The sequence below is a fragment of the Paramisgurnus dabryanus genome, chromosome 8 (genome assembly GCF_030506205.2).
Source record: "Paramisgurnus dabryanus chromosome 8, PD_genome_1.1, whole genome shotgun sequence".
Lineage (NCBI taxonomy): Eukaryota > Metazoa > Chordata > Actinopteri > Cypriniformes > Cobitidae > Paramisgurnus > Paramisgurnus dabryanus.
The window spans coordinates 4,582,196-4,606,620 of NC_133344.1; the positions used below are offsets into that span (position 1 = coordinate 4,582,196).

A 24,425-nucleotide genomic window follows, 5' to 3' on the forward strand; every position below is an offset into this window, starting at 1 on the left:
AGTGACTATCTACATATATTTTAATATTTGGTGCAGATTATTACACTGTTTATCTTATATCGTGTACACTCTCACTCACTGTACACCCTACTGACACACCAGAAACAACAGAGCCGTAAATCTGCTTCCAGATCTGCAGCCTCCTCATACTCACTTGTAAAGCAGTGAGCGTCTTCTGTCTCCAGTACAGCAGGAGGCGCTGCAGTTCTTTAGTCCGCAGATAAACTCACTAAAGAAAGAAAGAAAGAAAGAGCGCGTGTGTGATGTGTTTGTGTATCCTCAGTGTTTTTCTCTCTTGCGTGTTTTATTGAGTGTAAACAGAGTCTTGTCTCTGTGTATTTAAGTGTTGAGACGATAATGATGTGCTGTGCTGTAAATCAGTATGAACTGATCTGTCCATGCTGGATATATTGATGATTTCATTACAGAAATCTCTCAGCTGAAGAAAGGAGATTTAGCAATGAATCGAGAGGTTTGTACAGCTTAAACATCATTTACCTGAATCAGATAACATCAAATCATTTCTAATCTTACTGTCTGTGTGTTGTCAGGATGTGGATTGTTGTGAATCTTCAGTGTATGTGACTGATGATGGGAGTCTGGATTCAGTGTGGATGAGCAGAGATCAGAGCGGCACACCACAGCCACTGCTGGACTCTAAACACTCTGAAGAGAAATACAGACACACACAGGACTCCGATCTCAGTCTGACTTTACTCTGTTATACTGAGTCAAAGCCCACAGACACTCAGGACACTACAGTGTGTGACAGTAAACAGAGCTTACAGGAGGATCAAACCTCCACAGAGTCTCTGGATTCTGTCTGTAACGCTGGAGAACAGCAGCAGATCCTGCAGACCAAACTGAAGATGTGTTCAGTTAAACTCATCGACTGCACGAAGCTCATGATGAAAATCAAAACTGAACCCACAGAAATCAAAACTGAACCCACAGAAATAAAAACTGAACCCACGGAAATCAAAACTGAAGCCACAGAAATAAAAACTGAACCGACAGAAGAGGAAGATCGCAATGAGGAAGATGATGATTTTATTCCATCAGGTATGTCACCTTATAATTATTGTCGTGTTTTTTTACACTTTTAACTGTCATGTGAGCAACTGTTTTGGGTTTTCAGTCACAAACTCACTAATCAAAAGACCAAAGAATGTAAATTTTAAAGGAGTTTAGGCTATATTTAATAAGCTACTTATTGAGGAACATGCATGTTAGCTTAGTTCACGCCAAAATGAGAATTTTATCATAAATCACTTACGTCTGTGTTGTCCTAAACCCCCAAGTGCTTTGATTCTCTTCAGAACACATTTTTAGATATTTTTGATGAAAACCGGGAGCCCAGCAAACACAGAACGTTCCCATATGGTATTTGGTTATTTTTTGGGAACCAAAACTCCCTGCTAAAAAAAACGATAGAAACCATCACATAAATTCTATTGGATGTAATAGTTTTAATGGGATTTTTATTGGTTGTAATGGAAACTGTAATGGTCTCTACTGGTATGTGTTATTTTTGTAATTTTTGTGCCTATAAAATGAATGCAAATTTCAAGAAACGAACGAACATGTGAAATGAGAATAAAGAAAACCCAGCTAACAATTTTTGGTTCCCAAAACGTTTTCCTAACGTTAGTTTTTGTTCTAAAATTGTTCCCCTAACGTGAGTTTTTGGTTCCCATAATTTTATTTTTTAAGGTTTGTTTTTGTTAGCCAGGAAAGTTTTCTTTACAGAAATAGAACTTTATATTTAGGTTAGTGTAACCTTACGGTATCGTTAAAATAGCATTATTTTTAGGTTAACATTAGGGTAACGTTAAACTAACCTAAAAATAACGTTCCCCTAACGTTATTCTAACGTTATCATAGGTCTACCGGTGTAAGTCTTTAAAAAAATAATGTTTAGCACTAGGGATGTGCATTTAGGTAATTTTTTCATTTCGATTAATCCATAGGTCTGAAGAACGAGTACTCGATTAACTGGGGGCGGGGCAATCAAAGGGGCGGGGCGTACTTGCATGGTGAAAATGAAAATATTTTTATTAAAAACACATAAAACTTAATTTCGAAGAAACTATGACAGAACAATGAACACGTACTAGAGTTTTAATGAATTAACAGAGTTTTTAACAGAAACCTCTAACAGGAAAAGCTGCGTGATGGAATGAAACTAAAGGGTTAACAAACACAAACCGAAGCGCTTTCTATATGACGCACTCTGCATAATATTAAGCCTTTATACAACATAAATGTACAACGTCCATCTATCTGCATAAATGCAAGACTTCAACTAAGTTTTCAACTAAGTTATCTAAAAATAGAAAGTTTAACTCCCTTTGTGGATGTGCATCATAAACAGCGCACTTTTATACACGTCCAGTCAAAGCACAAGCTTCATAACATTAAGCAGCTTTAAGTGTTTTGCTATCATTTTAGCATTTAGCTGTGTCGTGTCGTCCTCTTACCTCCGTCAAGATGTAATGTAAATGCTCGTATGGCTCTCTGGTATCTCTTGACATCTGATGTTTAAATATGAGATGATAACCCATTGAACTTTTGACGGCGCTGTACATTTTGCACCTGACTGACTGTATTTCCGAAGATCACGGCATCCTTTTAAACCACAGTGCCTCAGTGATGTGAGGTGTGACCGGCTCGTTTAGTTGTTCATTCAATACAAATATAAGCCAAACATTCAGAATCATGTAAAATAATTTGTGTTTTAAACTGCAAAGTTTCCATACTTTACTTACAGAGTGTCAGATAAATATATACATTGTTTTGCTTGGATTGATCAAAGAGATACGTCACAGGCTTGCCTGCTCGGACAGAATCGCCTCGAGTTCGGTCATTTTCGGATGCGGAGCCGCGCGGGAAGTTACAAAAAATGCCGTGCACAGCGCCACGCGAAATGGGGTCTCGCGCGACCGCCCACTCCGCGTTGACGTCATTTTTGCCGCGCGCACCAACGCGCCCTTGCGGACGCGTCGAGTATAAACATAGCTTTACGCGGACCGGCGGGTTGCTAATGCGCGGTCGCGCGGAATTATCTGTTTGTTTTTGAATCACGCATGGTAATGCTACTGATGTCATACGTCGGTCTGCGTAGCTCGACACGACGTCAAATACGCATCTCCAGACCCAGTCTTTACTACCATATGCGCTTGTAACGCTAACCAGACACCCAAATGCCGCCATATCCACAATAAATAAATAAATAAACCCACATGATCATCGTTTTCGTGATCGATCATCGATGCCACGTTCGAGTACTCAAGCAATCGAGTACTCGTGCCCATCCCTATTTAGCACAATGCATAGGTTGCACCAGTCACTAGGTGTTGTAAAAATAAACACTAAAACTAAGTCCAAACATGTTTAATGCATTAATAAATTCATTACAAATACAGATAATGCATATTTTTGCCTTACTGTAAACTATCAAACTTACAATCAACTACTTTCTTACTTTGTTGTAAAAGCTTTATGCTGCGATAAAACACAGACCTGAGTAAAGAAATCACATTCTTGTGCTGTAATCACCAGTGGATCTCAAGTGGGCGACGCTAAAGACAGGTGTTAATGATGTTTAAAATGTTTTGAGCTCGTCCACTTTCGACCACATTTAGAGGTTGTTGACTTAAAGGGAAACCAGGCAAGTCTGCGTAATATTTCTCTACGAGCTCCCCCTAGTGTCTGAAAGTAAATACTTTCAAACACACTGTCGTAAAAACGAACTGTTGTCCCTCCCCCCTCGGAACCAAGTTTATCAGCTTATTTCCAATCCAGTTAGGTTTCCCTTCCGTCAAGGGTTTTCGATGCTTCTTCCCCGGCTCTGCCATTTGCAACAGTCGCTAGCCGTGTTTAGCTTGCCGGCCTCTGTGTTGTTTGCTGTAAAGTGATACTGCTTCTCGCGATATCTGAGACTTTGCGAGACTGAAGGACACCGGGTCGGATACAGCGAAGTTGTAAGTGGGGTTTTCTTCCTACAGACGGTAGGGGCGGGTGAGAGAGACTTCATTCGTCCGGTAATGAGTCATTTAACCATATACCGGCTTACGAAGATGATTTATTAACATAAAAATGCTGCCTTGTGTCCCTTTAACACATGAGACTGGATTGTTTTTGTGGTGTGAACGCACATGTGTTCAAATGTCTTCGAACAGCCACACAAGCTAGCCTTTTCTCCCCCGATTTAGCTAATCTGAGGCACTGAGCACAATATTTTACATCTTTTCTGACTTCTAGCGCAAACACACAGTGTACAGCGCTATCTTTAGGCTTTCATTGATAAAACTAAAGCGGCTGATCTCCACGTCTTTCATTAGTTTCATTTTGCGAGCGCGTGGAAGTTTTGCGATCATTTCATCAATTGCGCTGAAATATCAGAGAACGCTCTTACATATTCATGTGAACAAACACTATGCAGCATGTTTACTTACAACACAAGCAGTGGACTCTGACATTATATTAGTTTGTGGCAATTTATACCGTCATTACGCTCGCTCGTATTTAAATGACAGCAGAGAAACTCGCCCACAGTCTCCACAGACCCCCTCACAATATTTAGGACAGAAGCGGTCGAAAGTGGACAAAAGAGACAAAATTAAATGCCAGGTGTCATTGTTGGCCACGCTTCAGATGTGTGAATGTACTGTCAGAGGGTGTGGTGATATGCACCTGAGATATGATAAAAAGGTAGAGCCCGACCGATATTCATTTTTGTGGGCCGATGTCGATACAGATTAGGAAGTAAAAAAGACCGGCCGATATTCTTTGTTATAGTACAGTACACGCACGCCCGCCGACAGGGGGGGACAAACGGGTCTGTTGTCCCGGGCCCAGGGTGGGGTGGGGCCCAGAGGGGGGCCCAGAACTGGAACCTATGGAATAATTGATAAAAAATAAAGAAAATATTTGATTCATTTGATTTGAAGTTCAGTACGCTCAAAATGTCCGGTCAGACTCAGCACAAGTCCGGTGCTCAGAAAAGAAAAGAAAAGAAAAGAAAAGAAGAAAATATAGGCCTTATAGAGGAAAATAGAATTCCTAATTATCCCCGTTAGGAATCTGTGACCGCAGATATAGTCACTGCATCGCGTGTGTTTAGAAGTCTGTGCTGTTTGCTGTGAGGTTTTTATGAGAGAAAGCACAAACTATTTAATATTTAATATGTAAAACTTGAATTTGAAATAAAACTTACCGCGGAGAAGATAATGAATTCGCTATCGTCTCTATTGCTAAGTGATGCGAAAATTATTTATTATTTCAAATCCGTTTACAAGATAAATATACATTGTGTTGTTAAACAGATGAAATTATCTTGATATAGGCTACATTCATTATGAGAAGCCTTTTCTTTTTAATGTTACACTGTAGACAGTAATATATGTAATTTATATTAAACTCTATGGTCGTGACAGCACATTGTCCATTATCTGTTGGTTCATGTTGGTCCAGTTTAATTCAGGGTAATCCTTTAATAAAATGTAATTATAAAATATTTTATTGTTTGTAATATTCACAGCGCACATTCTCTCAGATCGTTTTAAAACATTTTTAATTATTCTGCAAAATTCCGCATAGATTTTGCAAAAGAAATCCGCAGAAATAGAAAAAATAACTCCTTACACAGATTCCTTACACAGCTGTACTACTCCTGCAGCAATTAAAGCAGTTCAGATTTGTTTTAAATGGCAAAATAGTTATATTTATTTTTTTATTTACATTTTAGAGTATTTTTGTTTGTTCCAACAAGCGGTTCGCAGCCGACAGCAAGTTGACGACATGTTTGATGAATTGAACTCTCAAATCAACACTTCACTTGCCTATAATAACAACTATATAAAATATATTTTTTCAGCATATCACAGTGTTAGTTTAAACGTTTAATATCAACACACACTATTTTTAAAAAGCGGAGGCAGGTTGCTCTGCTGCTCGCAGCTGCAACGGGTGCAGAAATAAAAAAATGAAAAGGGTTATAACTACAAAACGAAACTAAATAAACATGAAACGAATAAACATGCAACCTGCCTTATCTTACAACTTCGCTATGCATATATATATATATATATATATATATATATATATATATATATGTATTATAGATTATGTCTTGGATGCTGTTTGCATAGATTATGCGCAGTATCCAAGGTTTTAATCTAGTCCTCCATTAATATTTTTTCCCGGTGCGCTGAAGGTCCTGCTGTTAAATAAGCAACAGCTGCATTGTAAATGTGTGGCTGGCTGTGCTTATAGCGGACTCGTGCTATAGTTAAAAGTCTTACTACGTTTGTTTTGCAATCATCGTCTGTCAAAATGTTATTTTAATTAAATTGAAAAATATAAAAAGATGGAGAAGCCTAAATAAGCCCGAGGTCCGCCCGCGTATCAGCTGTGACGTTAAAATTGGCCGAAACCCGACCTGAGGGGTGTAAAAAGGTCGGGTCGGGCTTGGGCTGAAATGCAGGGCTCTACTCTCAGTCGCATTCATTGAAGAAAAATGTAATGCATGCTCATCATGAAAGCACTTTACAAAATAATATCCCTCTGGGCTTTTGGTTCAAAGGCGTGCATGTTTGGAGAAATATTGATTGAGTTTATATGTTTACTTCAAATTTCTAAAGAGAGGAGTAATATTTATTCAATTTTTAGTCCAAACACAGCATAATATTAGCTGTTTGGTTGTTTTACTGATATTTCCAATAGTCTGTTCATAATTCATACGTGATTATATGATATTTTGTTTCAGTATACAGCGTCAGTACAAAAAAATGATTCATTGAATTTAATCCGTTTTTTTTAAGGTAAGTGGTTGCAATCAATTTATTTAAGCTTCATTTAAACAAAAGTTTTATATTTTATTTTACTTTACTAATCTTTTTGTTTAAATGTAGCTTAAATAAATTGATTGCAACCACTTACCTTAAAAAATGTATTAAATTCAATGAATATTTTTTTTCAGTGTACTACATTTAGGGGCGGTTTCGCGGACAGGGATTAGACTAGTCCTAGACTTAAACACTTTTAAGAGCTCTCCAAACTGAAAATAACTTGCACTGACATATCTTAAAATACATCAGTGCCCTTTGTTTTACCTCAAAATGCACACAGGTAATGTTTTTAGTAAGGCATGTTTGTTAAAACTAGTTATATTTCCTAATTAAACTAAGGCCTAGTCCTGGATTAAGCTAATCCTGGTCCGGGAAACCGCCCCTTAAAGGTGCAGTGTGTAAATTTGAGAAGCATCTAGTGGTGAGGTTGCAAATTGCAACCAACGGCTCAATCCACTGCTCACCCCTCGCTTTTGAAACGCATAGATAAGCTACAGTAAAACATGTCATCGTCAGAGACAACTTAGTAAAAAAAGTTTGTCCGTTAAACGTTTCTGTAGAAATGTATAATATGCAATATTCGTGGGTCCTGAATCTGATAATGCCAAATGTCTTGCTACCAGTAAAAAGTAAGGGGTGGGGGGCCCTCTAAGATTATCTTGTCCCGGGCCCAGGCAAGACTGTCAGCTGGCCTGAGTACACGTATACTAACTACAGTATATTATAAAACAGTACTGTACATAGAATACACTATATACATTAACAGAATATACTACATAAAATAAATACATTTTTTTCAAATGATCACTCACAAATGTTGTGATCAAACATTTAAAATGATGTGAAGATATGTGATATAGGCAGGTGTATTTAACAATAAACTTTTATTATTCAAAATGACTGACATCAGTGCACTAAACAGTAAACTTGACTTATTATGAATTATTTTAAAACACAAACAGAACAAAATATATATAACTTGAACTGTGGCGGCTGGTCACTAGGGGGCGCTGGGCAGGGCCGCATTAAGAGCTCACTGGGCCCCGGGGCTATGAGTTACTGCAGGCCCCCCTGCAAAAAAATAATAGTCACTTAAGAAAAGAATCTCAAGCTTACTGATGACAAGAGTCACAAATAACAATAGAAAACTTAAAGCACTGAATAATATTATATTGTGTAAAGTAATCTAATGAAGTTTGGTTCCAAAACGCAATAAATCAATTTTGACAAATTTCGGTAAAAACGTGTTTTCTATACCAAGAAAGTGACAAGATGAAAACCACTATTTTCTGTTACAAAGTTTCCAATAGCATCTTTAGGTTATAAAAACATTAAAAATTCAAATCCATAACTTGATTTTCAAAGATTTATTATAAAAACAAATTCTTTTTTTCCACAAAATGCAATAAATCCATGACAGTTTTTGTTTCAAAATGCTAGAAATCTATTAATTCAATGTACAAATGTGCGTTCTAGGGATGTGCATCGATGCATCGCGTTCCCATTGAAAGACCTGTCTAAAAATCGATTGTGAATCGTATTATACTTGACGTCGTTGCTTAGCATTTTTCACAGCGATCAGCTGTAAAATGTTTTGGTCCTGCTCGATTTTCGTTGACTTTGAGTAAAATAATGTAAAGTTATTCATAAGATCCCCTGGGGTCGATGTGTTAGCATTAGAAACTTAATGCTGTCGGGAGATAAGCACCAGTCTCCCTAGTGCTTCGCGTAAATTATTAGATGTTGATGACAATCTTTCCCGTCACAGAAAACAACCACAGGTTTATCAATGCCATTAAAGTATTATTTTGTTTTGTTTTGTTGATCATGAAGTACAAAGTAGATGAGGAAAACTAGGACTCTGTGTACTCAGCGCGCCGCCATTGTTTGTTTACATTGCGTGACTGGTGGGCTGTAATTTCTGGAATGGATTTATTGCGTTCTGTAAAAAAGGAGCAGTGGCGTTTATCGCATTTTGGGAAAAAAGGGAGAAAATATGACAGAATAACACGGCGGATATTGGATTTTGCGTAAAATTAATTATTTACTTTTAAATACTGACCTGATATAGTACTGATTTTGGCAGTAACTCATTTTTTTCAAAAATGGCGTTTATCGCGTTTTGGAACCAAACTCTTCAAATATACAATACTAGGGGTGTAACGGTACGCAAAAATCACGGTTCAGTGCGTACCCCGGTTTTGAAGCCACGGTTCGGTTCACTTTTGGTACAGTAAGGGAAAAATGCAAACATTAAACTGCAGGTTGTTTATTACTATAAACTTTTTTTTACAATTTGTTTACACTTTTTAAACAACTTTTTATTAAAATATAATATATAAAATATATATAAAATGAAAAAATAATAAATAAAATACTACTGCAAAGTTCTTTTTTACATTTTTTTATAACAGTAGGTTACTCTTTTCTTAACCTTCTCTTTAACTTTTTCTACTAAAACCTTGAACTAACAAATTCAATTCATGAATACATTTATGAACTATTAGCCTACATTTTTGCCACCAAAAATGTTCTGTTTTGATTTATTTTGGATTGTTTAACTCACAGTATTGAATGGGCTATGTACCATCTCTGTATAAAAATAATATTACTGCTCTATGTGTAACTGCATAGCAAGCAACATGATGATATACTTATTATACACTCATTTTGAGATTAGTGAGTTGCATACATAGCCATCTTTGATCTTTTGCACGTTTCTCCTAATCTTTGCTTGTGTCGTCAATGTAAGCTGTGATTTAAAAAAACGAACCCCTCCGCAGCTGAGTAACAGCTGAGTAAGCCCGGGTTACAGCTCTTCTCTGTCCCGACCAGCTGAACGCATTGTGACAATGATATGATTGACGTGAGGTGCAGATGAAAAATCTGATAACGCATTCCTTATTCTCGCTGTCACAGAAAGCGCGTCTCATGATTGCGTAGCAACGAAAGACGCGCAACCTCTCACGCACTTTTGAAAGAACAAAACAGCACGTTGACACGCGTTTAACATGCACTTTTAGACACGACACGTAAACGTTTACATCAATAATCAAACGAATATGCAACTAAGTAAATAAAAATCTTTCTGCGGGCCGAATTATGTTATATGTTTGACAGAAGACTTGCGCTGAATGCGGAGAGTTCTGCCACTTAATATGTTTGTGTGGAAACGCACGTATTATGCTCCGCACAGGCGCACACAAAAGATTGCATTCGGCCTTTCGGTGCACGTGTGCACCCTGCCGAAAGCACTGAACCGAAACGGTCCGGTACGAATACACGTACCGTTACACCCCTATACAGTACATATCTTTTTTTACTATAAATTCAACATTCATTCTTATTTATTTTACAAAAGTGATTCAGTCAAGGGCAGTAAATTACTTTATTTCTGATGATTTATTTATATTTATTTAATGTTTATTTGACAGGGACAAATGCATAAAACATTGCTTTATAAAAAATACAAAGTAGATGCCATGCATAATAGCCAAGACTAATTTGCAACCCCTGTCCCTGGTTAGGCTTGTAAGGTTAAAACAGAGATTACAGAGTATTGAAGCACAAATGTATAGCTATTAAAATATATACAGTAAATACATCAAATAAATAAAATAAGATGTGGGCTTAAATACAACCCCAAAACAGAAAAAGTTGGGACACTGTAGAAATTGTGAGTAAAAAAGGAATGGAATAATTTACAAATCTCATAAACTTATATTTTATTCACAGTAGAATATATATAACGTATCAAATGTTGAAAGTAAGATATTTTGAAATGTCATGCCAACTATTGGCTCATTTTGGATTTCATGAGAGCTACACATTACAAAAAAAGTTGGGACAGGTAGCAATAAGAGGCCAGAAAATTTAAATGTACAAATAAGGAACAGTTGAAAGACCAATTTGCAACTTATTAGGTCAATTGGCAACATGATTGGGTATAAAAAGAGCCTCTCAGATTGGCAGTGTCTCTCAGAGGTCAAGATGGGCAGAGAATCACCAATTCTCCCAATGCTGCGGCGAAAAATAGTTTTCTGAGTTTCTCAGAGAAAAATTGCAATGAGATTGAAGTTATCATCATCTACAGTGCATAATATCATCCAAAGATTCAGAGAATCTGGAACAATCTCTGTGCGTAAGGGTCAAGACCGGAAAACCATACCGGATGCCTGTGATCTTCGGGCTCTTAGATGGCACTGCATCACATACAGGAATGCTACTGTAATGGAAATCACAACATGGGCTCTGGAATACTTCCAGAACACATTGTCAGTGAACACAATCCACCGTGTCATTCGCTGTTGCCAGCTAAAACTCTGTAGGTCAAAAAAGAAGCCATATCTAAACATGATCCAGAAGCACAGGCGTTTTCCCTGGGCAAGGCTCATTTAAAATGGACTTTGGCAAAGTGGAAAACTGTTCTGTGGTCCAACGAATCAAAATTTGAAGTTCTTTTTGAAAAACTGGGATGCCATTTCATCTGGACTAAAGAGGACAATGACAACCCAAGTTGTTATTAGCGCTCTTTTCAGAAGCCTGCATCTCTGATGGTTTGGGGTTGCATGAGTGCGTGTGGCATGGTCAGCTTACACATCTGGAAAGGCACCATCAATGCTGAAAGGTTTATCCAAGTTCTAGATACATATGATCCCATTCAGACGTCGTCTCTTTCAGGGAAGACCTTGCATTTTCCAACATGACAATGCCAGACCACATAGTGCATCAATTACAACATCAAGACTGCATAGAAGAAGGATCTGAGTACTGAAATGGCTAGCCTGCAGTCCAGATCTTTCACCCAAAGAAAAGATTTGGTGCATCATAAAGCGAAAGATGCGACAAAGAAGACCTAAGACAGTTGAGCAACTAGAAGTCTGTATTAGACAAGAATAGGACAACATTCCCATTCCTAAACATTGGTCCTCCTCCAGCTGTTCCTTTTATATGCACATTTAACTTTTCTGGCCTCTTATTGCTACCTGTCCCAACTTTTTTTGGAATGTGTAGCTCTCATGAAATCCAAAATGAGCCAATATTTGGCATGACATTTCAAAATATCTTACTTTCAACATTTGATATGTTATCTATATTCTACTGTGAATAAAATATAAGTTTATGAGATTTGTAAATTATTCCATTCCTTTTTTACTCACAATTTCTACAGTGTCCCAACTTTTTCTGTTTTGGGGTTGTAGATGTAGTAGTCACTATAAAACAGAATCTAAACAAATTTAACATACAAATACACTGAAAAAAACAACTTGTAAAATTTACTTTAAAAAATCCTCGTAACAATTTGCATGAACTTTTTTTAAGTAAAATTTACTGCTTTTTTATAAGTAAAACTTACCTACTAAAATCAAATAAAATTTACTTAAAATTGCATGATAAAACATATGTTAAATAATTAATTAAATGTAATTTAATTATTTTATTTAGAAGTTAGATTTATTTTAATCGTTTAGGTAAAGTCTATTAGGTTTTTTTTTGAAAATTGAAGTATTGCTGTCCTAATAATGTTAAATAAATCGTATTTTCTGTTTGTTATTTTCTTTAACATATTCCTACGGACCTAGTTATTTTTAGTGTTATAAATGGCATTATAACCAAAATTCATGACTGACAACAAGTCAATCATTGAATAAACTTGATTCGGAACAGAAACGCACACAAACTGTGTTTCTGACATGCATTATCAGCACTGTGGAGAGAATTACAATTATGTTCTGAACAGGGTTCATGTAAAGAAACCCTGATCACCTGAACGGTGACTTCACAAAATTATTATTTACAACAAAACAACATCAATAATATAAGAGCTTAAACCTTTATGACATTTTGCTAACAAATATTTAAGTAGTTAAAGTTCTTATCAGTTCATATTCTATAATAAAGCTTAAAAAATAAAAATATTCAGGCGCAAAGAATTGTGGGTATTCCTTACAACTTTTGCAAATAAATGTAAGTAAATTTTACTTAGATTTTTTTAGTGTAATGGATTTAATATTTTTAATTAAAATGAACTAAGATTTTTTACTTGAATCTGCTAAAGTTTTTGATTAAAATTTACTTAATTATTTTAGGACTATGTGCAGTGACTATAAAACAGTTAAATAATACAAGAAAATATCTAATAAGACTTACTATTCCCACACAGTTCATTTTTTACTTGAATTAATTGTGTATTTATCATCATTTTACTTAGGAAAATCTAGTTCTCAATAAATGTTAATATTATTATGTAGAAATTATGAGAGTTAATCAAATAAATATTACTACACCAAAAAGTTAGTTTTTTCAGTGTACATTGAGTTGTAGCCTGTGTAATCAAAGTTGTTTCAGTTTTAGCCATTGCTTTAAATGTGTATTAAAAACCTTGAGTCCTTTCAGTGTTTTAATTTCTGATGGTAAAGCATTCCACCATTTTATGCCTCTTACTAAAAGTGATGTCTGACCAAATGTTGTTCTACGTTTTGCGACTATACAGTTTCCACTTAACTGCCTCTAGTTCTTAATCCACCCTTTTGTTGCACTACTAGTTGAGCGAATATTTCTGTTACAAGGTTATTTATACACTTAAAAATTCGTTTTAAAAATGAATAATTAAAAAAACTGTCAAAACTCAATATATTATGCTTCCTTAGGATTATGCAATGGTGCCATCTTATAGGTTTCTGGTCCATTACTTTTAAGACTTGTTTATATAATGACCTAATGGGTGGAATTGTTGTTTGATTGGCCTGACCCCAAACAGTAATGTAATGACAGTAATGATTAACATTATTGACACAAATGGCGACAGCAGCTTTATTAGCAGCTTCTGTCACTTTAAGGGGCTATTCACGTCAAATGCGCTTTAAACGCAGGAGAGAGTGAGTGAGTGGAGTCCGGTTCTTCAAAGCAACTGTAAACTTCCCTTACCACAACGTAAGGCCTGCCTCTCCCCTCATTCGATTGGACAATGCGCCCGACGTGAATGATGTCGGGCGCTTCTCCGCTCTCAGCGCTTCTTCAAAAGTGCGTGCTGCGGCTGGCGGCAAAAACCTAATTTGTAGGGGGCGTGGTAAGGCTTTGGCAATCAGATGGCTAGTAGTAGTCAATCTGCTTCACAGCCAATCACGGGCCCCCTACTTGTTCGGGCCCCGGGGCTTTTGCCCCGCCTAGCCCTATTGTTAATGCGGCCCTGGGGCGCCGCCCCCTTAAACCACGATAAAACCACTGTATTTAAGGGAACTTCACGAACCGTGTAGGTTGAGCTGATGGACTGTGTGTACTTAGTCTGTTGTGAGGGAAAAATGTGCTTTTGCTATTGCTATAAAAGCAAAAAGAAACGTACGAGCCTGCGATTAGGCAACTTTAGTGTCTCTTTTTGTGTGTGTTCGGTCGTGTTAAACGAAAAGTCTTTGACGGAGAAAATTTTAAGCAGAATAAAGAAAAATCTGAACACCATTTTGGCAGATTGCCCATACTACTTAACTTGAGAATGTAATTCCTAGGCATGTCCAGTTGGTGGCAGTGTGTTGCTCAAATGACGCCCTGGTTTAAACATTCTCGCGATATAAAGACACATAATCTAATGACAAGAGTCTGCATTAATCTGCCTTCAGATGAGTTTAGTTCAATTCAGATTTTTACACGTTTATTGATATTTTAATCGCAGTAGTGTTTTGGATTTGTTCATATTTGCCTGTTCAGCATACAGCTTGCGTGTTTTATTGCCTCCGCTGTCACTGTGAGAAAAAAACATTCATTCATCTGCTTAATGTGATGTGAAACATGTAAAGTGATGCACGGTTTATCTGTTCTCTAAACAAATGAATAAACACATTTGACTTGTATGCTCATCTTGTAAGTTTATGAGTAGAAATGGACATGTGAACAAAAATGAAAATAATTAAAGCATGAAATGATGAATAACTGACTGACCGACTCTTTACAACGCTGTTAATCAAAATAAATGACCGAGATTGAAAAGGTCTATCGCAACCTGTGTGTGTGTGTATGTGAAATTTAAAATATCCAGTTGAACCCTATGTAAATATAAAAATTGCAATATGCCTTTAACACTAAATGGCAGCCTTTACGTCCAAACGTGTTTAATTGCCTTCACACGTGACTAGACAGAAACTACCCTGACTCCGTGATTGTTGAAAAACTATATAAATTGAGTATTATTTGATACTAAATCCGATGGAATATTAATATTTCGCATATACGTTTATGCACAAAACTGCAAATGGATGTTATATTCTGAACGCTTGAAGCAACGTGATCTCTTCTGGAGAACGCACAGTTTCACAATACAGGTAGGAATGATATGATTCAGACATCTAACGTTAAAACCTTTCACCCTTTCTTTCTTTTTTCAATGATATATGGCATGACAAGTTAGGGAACGTTTTATGCAACTACGTTTTTTACGAGCCCTACCCATTATTCAAACATTGTAAACAATACTAAAACAGCCTGTAAAAATGCGCAAATTACTTACCAGCGTATTCTGTGTCTGTATGCTGACCACTCCGTCAGTAGGAGACTTCAGCAGCATGTGTCGTAGTCTGGTCATGAACGCACACTGAACTTGGTTGGAGAAACAATTTAATAAAATCATTTATATAGTTTTCTTTGAGCACAAAAGTGTTTTCGTCGCCTCATCATAATATTATTATTGAACGACTGATATGGCGCATGGACCTTTTTGGTAATGTCCTTCATTATTTTCTGGGGAAAAGAATTGTAAAACTAACTGAAGTCAATGGGACAAACAGAAGAGACTCAGTTTTCATCACAAATATCTAAAAAGAGGTAGAATATATTTGTGATAGGTGCTCTCGTGGTAGGGTAGTGGTAGTCCCAGGCACTCAATCAAAAATAACAAAAGGAGAAGGAATAAATAAAAAGCCTTTATTGAGTGTGGCTTACATCTTATAAAATCTAAACGGCAACATGTTTCGACCAGCAAGTGGTCTTCTTCAGGGCAAAGCAACACACACTGAGAAAAAAAAGTTAAAACCACACATCTCGTTAGAAGCCATTCCATGAACAAATCATACTTGAAACAATCAATTAGACCTAATGAGGTGTAAAGGATTAGGAGACCAAACTCAAACAAAACACATCCATGTTTCCCGCGGGGTCTTAAAAATCCTTAAAAGCATTGAATTTAATAATTTGGAAATAATACCTTAAAAAGACTTAAAGTCTTGAATTTTGATGTCTGGGTCTTAAAAATTCTGCTGTATGTAACTTCTCCATATTGTATTTTTCCTTAAAAGTTTAATTTGTCAACCATAATTTGATTAAATCAGGGATGCAAACACATTGCTTTTCGGCGCCTCCCGCTTTTGATTATTAATGGTTTTTTGGTTGCGAGCACATCGTGTCTCTTCATGAGTTTGCTGTACGTTTACGTGCTCTCTGTTTCTCGGTGAATTGGGTATGTGCGACATGAAGCGAGTTCAGCGTCACATGTTTCTGAACTTGAGCAGAGTTGTATGCATTGATTAGAGGTTTTCACGGAGGACCGGGTCCGATTAACATTGTGTGTAAAACACGAGTCGATAGGAAAACGGCCGTGATCAGAGTCAGTCAGCGCTAATGTTCACGTGCAGTTTCAAGCTGCTTGCCTCCGTTTCTATGGCGATAACAACTGGCTTGTTTTGAAAGTCACGACCACTGGCTGCACTTTCTTCCTCTCTCCCTTTGTTTAATAATATTATTATTAATGAACCATCTTTTTATATCTAAAACGTTTGCTCAAAGATCACAAAGATGGTAGCAAAAAAGCAATGTGAATGTTAATTAAGCCCATTGCACGACCAAAGCTCAAGCTGACTCTAGATACAGTATTGTTCAAAATAATAGCAGTACAATGTGACTAACCAGAATAATCAAGGTTTTTAGTATATTTTTTATTGCTACGTGGCAAACAAGTTACCAGTAGGTTCAGTAGATTCTCAGAAAACAAACAAGACCCAGCATTCATGATATGCACGCTCTTAAGCCTATCTCAAACAGTAAAGTGTTTTTGTGGTGCTTTGACAAACATTGTCAGCTTTGTTAATTTATGGTTGGATTTATTAAATATAATGTGAAATGAATATAGATGAATGTAGCCAGATGCAAGGCCCTGGATACATTGCAGGAGGTGGGCAGGAAGAAGAGGAAGAAGGAGTAAAGCAAGAAGAATGCTAGATAGTAGGGGTGTCCTCGACTAAGGATTAACATATTCGAATCAGAATTGTCGAATCTTTCCATAGTCGACCGATAGTCGAATCATCTATGTTTGTGTGCATGGGTTGGGAGGGGGCCAGACCAGGTACAAATTGGTAACTTTTATTTTCTTTCACAAGCAGCACACAATTAAAACCTTTCTGATAAAGTGACCAAAACTGTCTTTCAAGTAATAAACGAAGACAAAACTGATGATGCATTTATATATATATATATTTTTTAAGGTAAAATGTAAGGCAACATTTGTTTAATTATTCCTCATAACATTTTAAAGCCACGATCTACAGAACATCACACAAAAATACATTTTGATAACTAAACCTAAAAAAATAACAAAGGTGATCCTGCCTTGGAAACTCCGGCTACAATTAAGTGTTTTTATTTATTTTGGAGATTATATTTGTGATTGTGACTGTAAATGATAAAAGCTAATCTTTATATACAATTCATTAAACGTTAATTTATAACAAGAAAAACACTGAAATTAATGATTTTATAGACACTTCGCGTTATTATTTAGCACAGAAATACCTGCTTGCTTGCTTTGACGTTGATCATCTCTGTATTAACTTTAGATACAAAAAGACCGGATGATATTATTTTTTTTTAGGAATCTCTTTGCTATCATTTGAAAGTGAACACCGACCGACCATAATAATAAATAACAAGAAAGACATTCGTGTCAGGCAGAAATAGGTTTGGTGCAGATACTGGTTTCCGTTTCATCACCGAAATAAAAAAAACGGCTTACCTGTTTTGTAGTTTAACTTTTGACAAGATAACCACTCTGTTTTAAATACATTTTAAAAACGTATACTCGTCGAAAAACATCCGTTTTTTAATGTTTAGTTTGATGAACTCCTAAATATGAGACGCAGAGCACCTAGCCTGTTCGGCTAAATTACATGCGCAAGCATGGCCAGCACGCAATAGCGCAACATCGATACAACGAAAAGCTATCCAAAATTTACATACTTAAATTAGATCAGAATTTACGTTTATAAAAAATATTTTTTTTTAAATAAAATAAGGTCAGAAGTAACAAAGTGCAGAACAAATATGCAAAATGCCTCAAGTGCACGGAAACAAAACACAAGCCAAATAGTTAAATCAGATAACCCAAAGTGATTTATAAATAAAATAAAATATAGAAATTATTAAAAGAACGAAAGGCATAATATAATTTGCCAGCCTTGTCTTTTAAATGTAGAAACAAAGAGGCAATGGTTTATTAACACAGAAACCTCTTATGGACGTGTAGCCCGGTCACAGGGGTTGTTGGATTTATTAACGCATTTTAAAAATATTTATTGAAAGCTGCTACTTCACATATTATTTGCAGCATTATCATAATATGCAGTATATTAATATATTGTGAGAAAGCTGTTATATGTGAAATCATATAATGTGTGCACCCATATACGGCCAAAATTTAATGATCCTCATTTCATAACACATCTGCGATGATTCGACTGTGAGATGGGTAGTCGAATCAGGCTTCTCCTATCAATGCATCAAATTTTCGACTATTCGGGGTCACCCCTACTAGATAGTTCAATTAGAGTTTTGGTTTAAAATAAAAAATTAAATTGAATATTCCAAATTAATGTCTGCGTTCATTTTACTCTATATGCCTAGGTAGGGGTGCGAGGGCTTCGATTACCTTTCTCTTTTTTGAACATGTGTTTGCATTCATCTTTTACCCATTTCACTTAGGAAAAAAATGAACTCAAGTTCAAGAATTTTAGTTTTTCTTTGCCTGGTAGGGACTTGAAATGGGTATTAACTTTTTTATATAAATATTCTTAAAAAGGTCTTAAAAAAACTTGAATTTAACTTGAAAAAACCTGTAGGAACCCTGACATCAAGAAATGAAAATAACCAATAAAGCAAAAATATGAGTAAAGATGAAAACAACTTAAGTAAGAAATATGAAATAATAAAGAACAAAAATTACAAAGCGTAGACATCATAAAAAACACTTAAACTCTATGTCATCATTGAGACCTGGATAATGAAGCGCATCCAACTGATGGATCCAGAATGTATCACGCTGGTTAAGTCTGCGGATCCTATCACCCCCTCTATCCAAAGGTCTAACATGCTCCAAAACCTCAATTTTTATGAAGGAATCATTCTTGTTATGCATATGTAAAAAATGTTGGGCCATCTGATAATCTGGGTTACTGGTACGAATAGCATACTTATGCTCCGCCAATCGATCACGCAGATGTCACAGGTCGGAGCGGACCACCTTTAACGTGAATCACGCCCCTCCCTCAGTTTCCACGACCAAACAGACGAGGGACAGAATAAAATATAACAATCTTTATTAAATATTAAAAGGGAAAAGGAAAAGTGGATTCTTAAAAGGTTAGTTCTGAGACTTTGGATGGCTCTGAGTCGTTCCTGACTCACACGGGGACCACAGATAAGTCTTCTTAGCCTGTCCTTGCTTTCTTCATCCACACGTGAATTGGGTTGATTATCCTTGACTTTATCTCCCTCTTCGTGGTTCTTCACAGCCTCTATCAGGAATTAGAGGGACAAAACACAGGTAACTGGGTTTTGGGCGTACAGGTAAGTACACAGGTAGGTACACTGGGCTTTGGGCGTACAGGTGCGTATTCAGGTAAATACTAGTGCTGTGTTCAAAATATCGATACGACGATACATCGTCATGGACGCCTGACGATGCGCGCATCGATACAGCACCTTCCCTATCGATTCGGATGTACTTTTGAAAGTAATGTGACGAATTGCTGTTGATCCGTGATCCATATGGAAAGGACGCATGTGTCCCACAGAGTACGTAGAGTTAAAGGTGGCGGGGTATACTTTCACTTTGCGTTTCGTGTCTGTCTCGCTGGCGCACGTGTCTGCATTAGGGATGTTAACCGATGACCGTTTGACCGATGGTTGACCATATCAACGTTAACCTGTCAAAGTTTTCGGTTGTCGGTTAAAAAAAGGGATCTGTAAATTAGGCTATTATAGACAGTGGACTAAACCCTACTACAGTTAGTCATCTCTTTCTTTCCAAGATCTTTTTGTGTGAAGTGCACAAATCCCTCACACTCTCTGTTTGTACTTTATAAACCAATAAAAAAACATTTGGCGCGAGGTCACTGCGTTTGGTTTCGCATGCTCACAAGGTTTGCGAAAAGTAAATGCTACAGGCTATTTTTTGATAAATTCCTTTATTCGAATAGTAAATAAAATACAGCAATAAAATAATTAAAATTAAAGTCTCTCCTGGTTGTGTTCCAAATTATTAACATTTATGTCTTTTAGGCTAACAGTAAAGTGCAGAGTAAGTTTTGTTTCTGTAAATTCTCAGCCATGATTTTTAACACTTTATTAAGTTTTGCTTTGTAGAAAGCATTTCTTTAAAGTGAATTTCGTTTTGTATAAATTGTATCTTAATTTTAATAAATGTTTCATCAACCAAATGCATGTATTTAATAAATAAAAAGCAAATATAGCAGAGTATATAATTACCGGTCTGTGCATGAAGGCGCCGGCACGGCACGTTCACTTGCATTGCATTGTTAATTAGAACGCACCTCATCATAAATAAATAAAACTCAGCGTAGGCCTATATGCCTCATACAAGCATTAAATATCTTTGCTGCATTTGTTCTAGAACAAACACAGTGCGAGACCTGCTTTGGCCGGTGCGTCTTTTACACATTCTGAAGATGCCCGTTTAATCCATTGGTTTTATCGTGTTGCAGTCTATTAGGCAACATTACGCATAAGATGGGTTTAAATTTTTGAAATACATTACATCTATATTTCAGTAGTAACAAAAGGTGATGATGATCATCCTATGTCTTTATTATTACTACCCCAAACTAAAGCGTAGTCTCTTCTGAGCTGTCATTTTCTTAAATGAGCCACAGAAATTTTCAAATGAGCTTCACAAACGCCTTTATTTTCAAGTTCAACGCGATCACCTAGTACCTAAACTAAGCATGGCGCCGCGTTTGCGGGACTTATGTTTCGCGCTGTAGGGGATTTAAAAAGTGTTGTGAGGTCTGTGTGTGTGTGTGTGTGAGCCGGAGGCAGAGCGCAGAGAGATGCGAGTTGCGAAATTGCAGGCGCGGCTCGAAATGGCTGTTATTTTAAATAGCATAGCATATTTTAAACTAATAGGCCTATCAGTTAACCGGTTTCAACCGGCTAATGAGGCTCGGTGGCCGGTCAAGAAAATTTTTCGTTTTCGCCATCCCTAGTCTGCATAGTGAGCCGCGTACTCGCGCTCTCTCTCTCTCGCGCTCATTAAAGTCAATGAGTTCAGTAGGGATGCTCCGATCGATCGGCCAGAGATCGGTATCGGCCGATAACGGCATTAAATGACTCGATCGGTCCTCGTTAAATTTGCCGATCTCGTGAACCGATCTTTCTGTTTACTTTTGTCATCATATGGCTCCTCAATGCGGCTGCATTTAGAGATCATTTTTACGCAGTGAGAGCATTTTTATAACCCGTGGCTCATGAGCGACGTGCAGATTTGCATTTCTCTCTTTGCCTTTACAGAGATATGTGTATTTTCTGTGAGGACGCGGTCCGGTCCTAACAGCGCGACCCGTCTTCCCATCCCCATCAAACAGCGTATACAACACATATCTATCGCGGACAATTGCATCCTCATGTCAAAAGTTTATTATTTGCATGCGGACGTGGTCCGGTCCTACAGCGCGACCCGTCTTCCCATCCCCATCAAACAGCGTATACAACACATATATCGCGGACAATTGCATCCTCATGTCAAAAGTTTATTATTTGCATGCGGACGCGGTCAGGTCCTACAGCGCGACCCGTCTTCACATCCGCATCAAACAGCGTATACAACACATATCTATCGCGGACAATTGCATCCTCATGTCAAAAGTTTATTATTTGCATGCGTTTTAAAGTTTTGAGCGTTTAAACTTTAATTTTCCTCACAGCTGCTCTCGTCTGCATACACCCGCCGCGCGCACACACAGCAGCCTGTCATCAGTGCACGTGAACAGAGCGATCTCTGTCAAGTCTTAAAGCTACAGTAACCTAATTCATCTCTCAATAAAATCACTCTCTGCTCTTCACTAAAGAACTGTTGTACTTCATACCAATGCGTGTATATTTAATTCATACAGTTTAGACTGTGAAGTGTTTTCATTAGATTTTACAGACATACGCCTTTTTAAAGGCATATTAAATTTCTCTTTGCAGAAGAAATATTTGTTGTGCTAATTTATTTGATTCTCTATTAAAACAATAATATACCTAATTACTGCAAGTAATATAACAAAGGCAACATCTGTGGTATTATTTTATCTAGAAAAAAAGTTAAAAGTTACAGTCATCAAAGAGCTTGCATATCAGCTTGAAAAATCGGTATCGGCATTGGTATCGGCCGATCACGAAGACAACAAATCGGTGATCGGTATCGGCCTGCAAAAATCCTGATCGGAGCATCCCTAGAGTTCAGTTTGAAAGCGCAGATATCTTAGCCTATACTACTGCAAAGGGCTTTATTAGCCATGCTCTTATAAAACAGTACTAACGCATTTGAGATGAAACCCGACAAAGATTTGCATGTGAAAAGTGAATGTCTAGAGAAGAGATACAGAGCTACTTCAAACTATAACTGTCACATTAATAATCTGATTTCTATTAAATAGTATTAAGTCTGACTGCATGTTTACAGATATATTCATAGATGTAGAATAATGAGAGACAAGAGTAAGGCACCATCTTTGTAAAACTGCTTTTAAAAAAACATAAGTTAAGTACTAACTCTGGGATTTTAAATATTTCTAATAGCTAATAAATGAATGGCAAAACACAACTGTTACAACACTGCTTATTCAATGTACAATAAACAAATAATAATAAAAATGATAATAATAATGTTACTAAATTCTGAACAACAATGTAATTCAAAATAGTCTTGTATCGTGATGTGCATCGTATCGGGATACGTATCGTATCGGGGAATTGTTGGCGATACACAGCCCTAGTAAATACACTGGGCTCTGGGCTTTGGGCGTACAGGTGAGTATACAGGGAGGTACACTAGGCTCTTGGCTTTGGGCGTACAGGTGAGTTTACAGGGAAGTACACGGGGCTCTTGGCTTAAGACGTGCAGGTGAGTATACAGGGAAGTACACTGGGCTTTTGGCTTTGGGTGTACAGGTGAGTATACAGGGAGGTATACTGAGCTCTTGGCTTTAGGCGTACAGGTGACTTACAGGGGAGTATGCTAAGCTTTAGCTGAAATGGAGGCAACTCACAGACCCGTAGATACGTGGACGTCAGGCTTTAGCTCTTCGAGGCTCAGGTGGCTGGAGAGGACGTATATGCACACAGCGAACTTCTAGTCTTCCTCAGTAGGACAGACTTCTAAGGAACACTTTGGACATTGATTTCCAACTCCTAGTGGAACAATCCTACGACTACACAGAGCCCTTGGCTCGGACCTGCAGACTGGCAGCAGACAAACACACAGATTCCCTTCAACAGTATAGTACTCTAGTGGACATTCAAGAAGAGATACAACACCTCTTTGCTTCGGGCGAGGTAGACCGAATGGAGGTACAGGTTGAGGCTGCTGCACGTTGGGCCTAGCATGCCCACAAATGGTATCACAAAGGTGGGTAGGTTGAGGTAGGGGGCCACACCATGGGATGTACTGCTCAAGTAGGCCGCTCGCTTCCCTCTCCTCTCTTCCAAACAGCGGGACAAGAGATCTAGACAGGGGCGGCATCTAAAAGCACTCAACAGATGTATAATCATACACAGAGACAGCACATATACTTGTTCCACGCAGCAGCCATTTCACGTTTTCCCTCCTTTGATACTCCACACAATATTCACAGCAAATGCTTACTTCATAGTTGCCACACCACCACCAGGTGGGAGAAAGGGGTGACAGCCGCCCAACGTCACCACTCCACTCTTCTATGAAAGGGCTCTTTCTTCAGCCTAAGGAGTGATGCCTGACAACACTGACACAGCACAACACTACAATTTCAGGTGTACACACGTCAAAAGACTCACCCACCACACTCCACACACTCACGGTGAATTAAGGTCAGAACCACAACGTTAGGCCGGGGCTATCGTCCTGAAAGGTTGAAGGCTGGTGAAGAGGACAACCATATGAGAACGTTGGGACCACGATCTCCAAAACCCGCTCCTTCCTCTTCTCGGTCAGTTTTGGCTCACCCACCGAAATCCTTGTCACAGGTGGGGGCGCTCACACACTGAACGAACACACAAGGGATACACTGGGACACAATATGAACAGGGATGTTCATTTCCAACGTAGATCACAGTTTCATT

General features: G+C 37.6%; 1 protein-coding gene across 1 annotated transcript; it reads left to right on the forward strand.

The window, feature by feature from the left end:
• Positions 1–252: 252 nt before the first annotated feature.
• On the forward strand, positions 253–23,708 carry LOC135771689 (uncharacterized). The gene is made up of 3 exons (XM_073815479.1): positions 253–472; positions 552–1,062; positions 23,521–23,708. Exons 1-3 carry the CDS (start codon positions 461–463, stop codon positions 23,706–23,708), a joined length of 711 nt encoding a protein of 236 aa, XP_073671580.1. The 5' UTR covers positions 253–460.
• Positions 23,709–24,425: the final 717 nt, after the last annotated feature.

Bases quoted from the DNA above. Each gene is read 5' to 3' on its own strand.
- LOC135771689 (XM_073815479.1), top strand. The intron at 1,063-23,520 runs GTATGTCACCTT...TCCAACTCCTAG, and splicing joins TGATGATTTTATTCCATCAG to TGGAACAATCCTACGACTAC.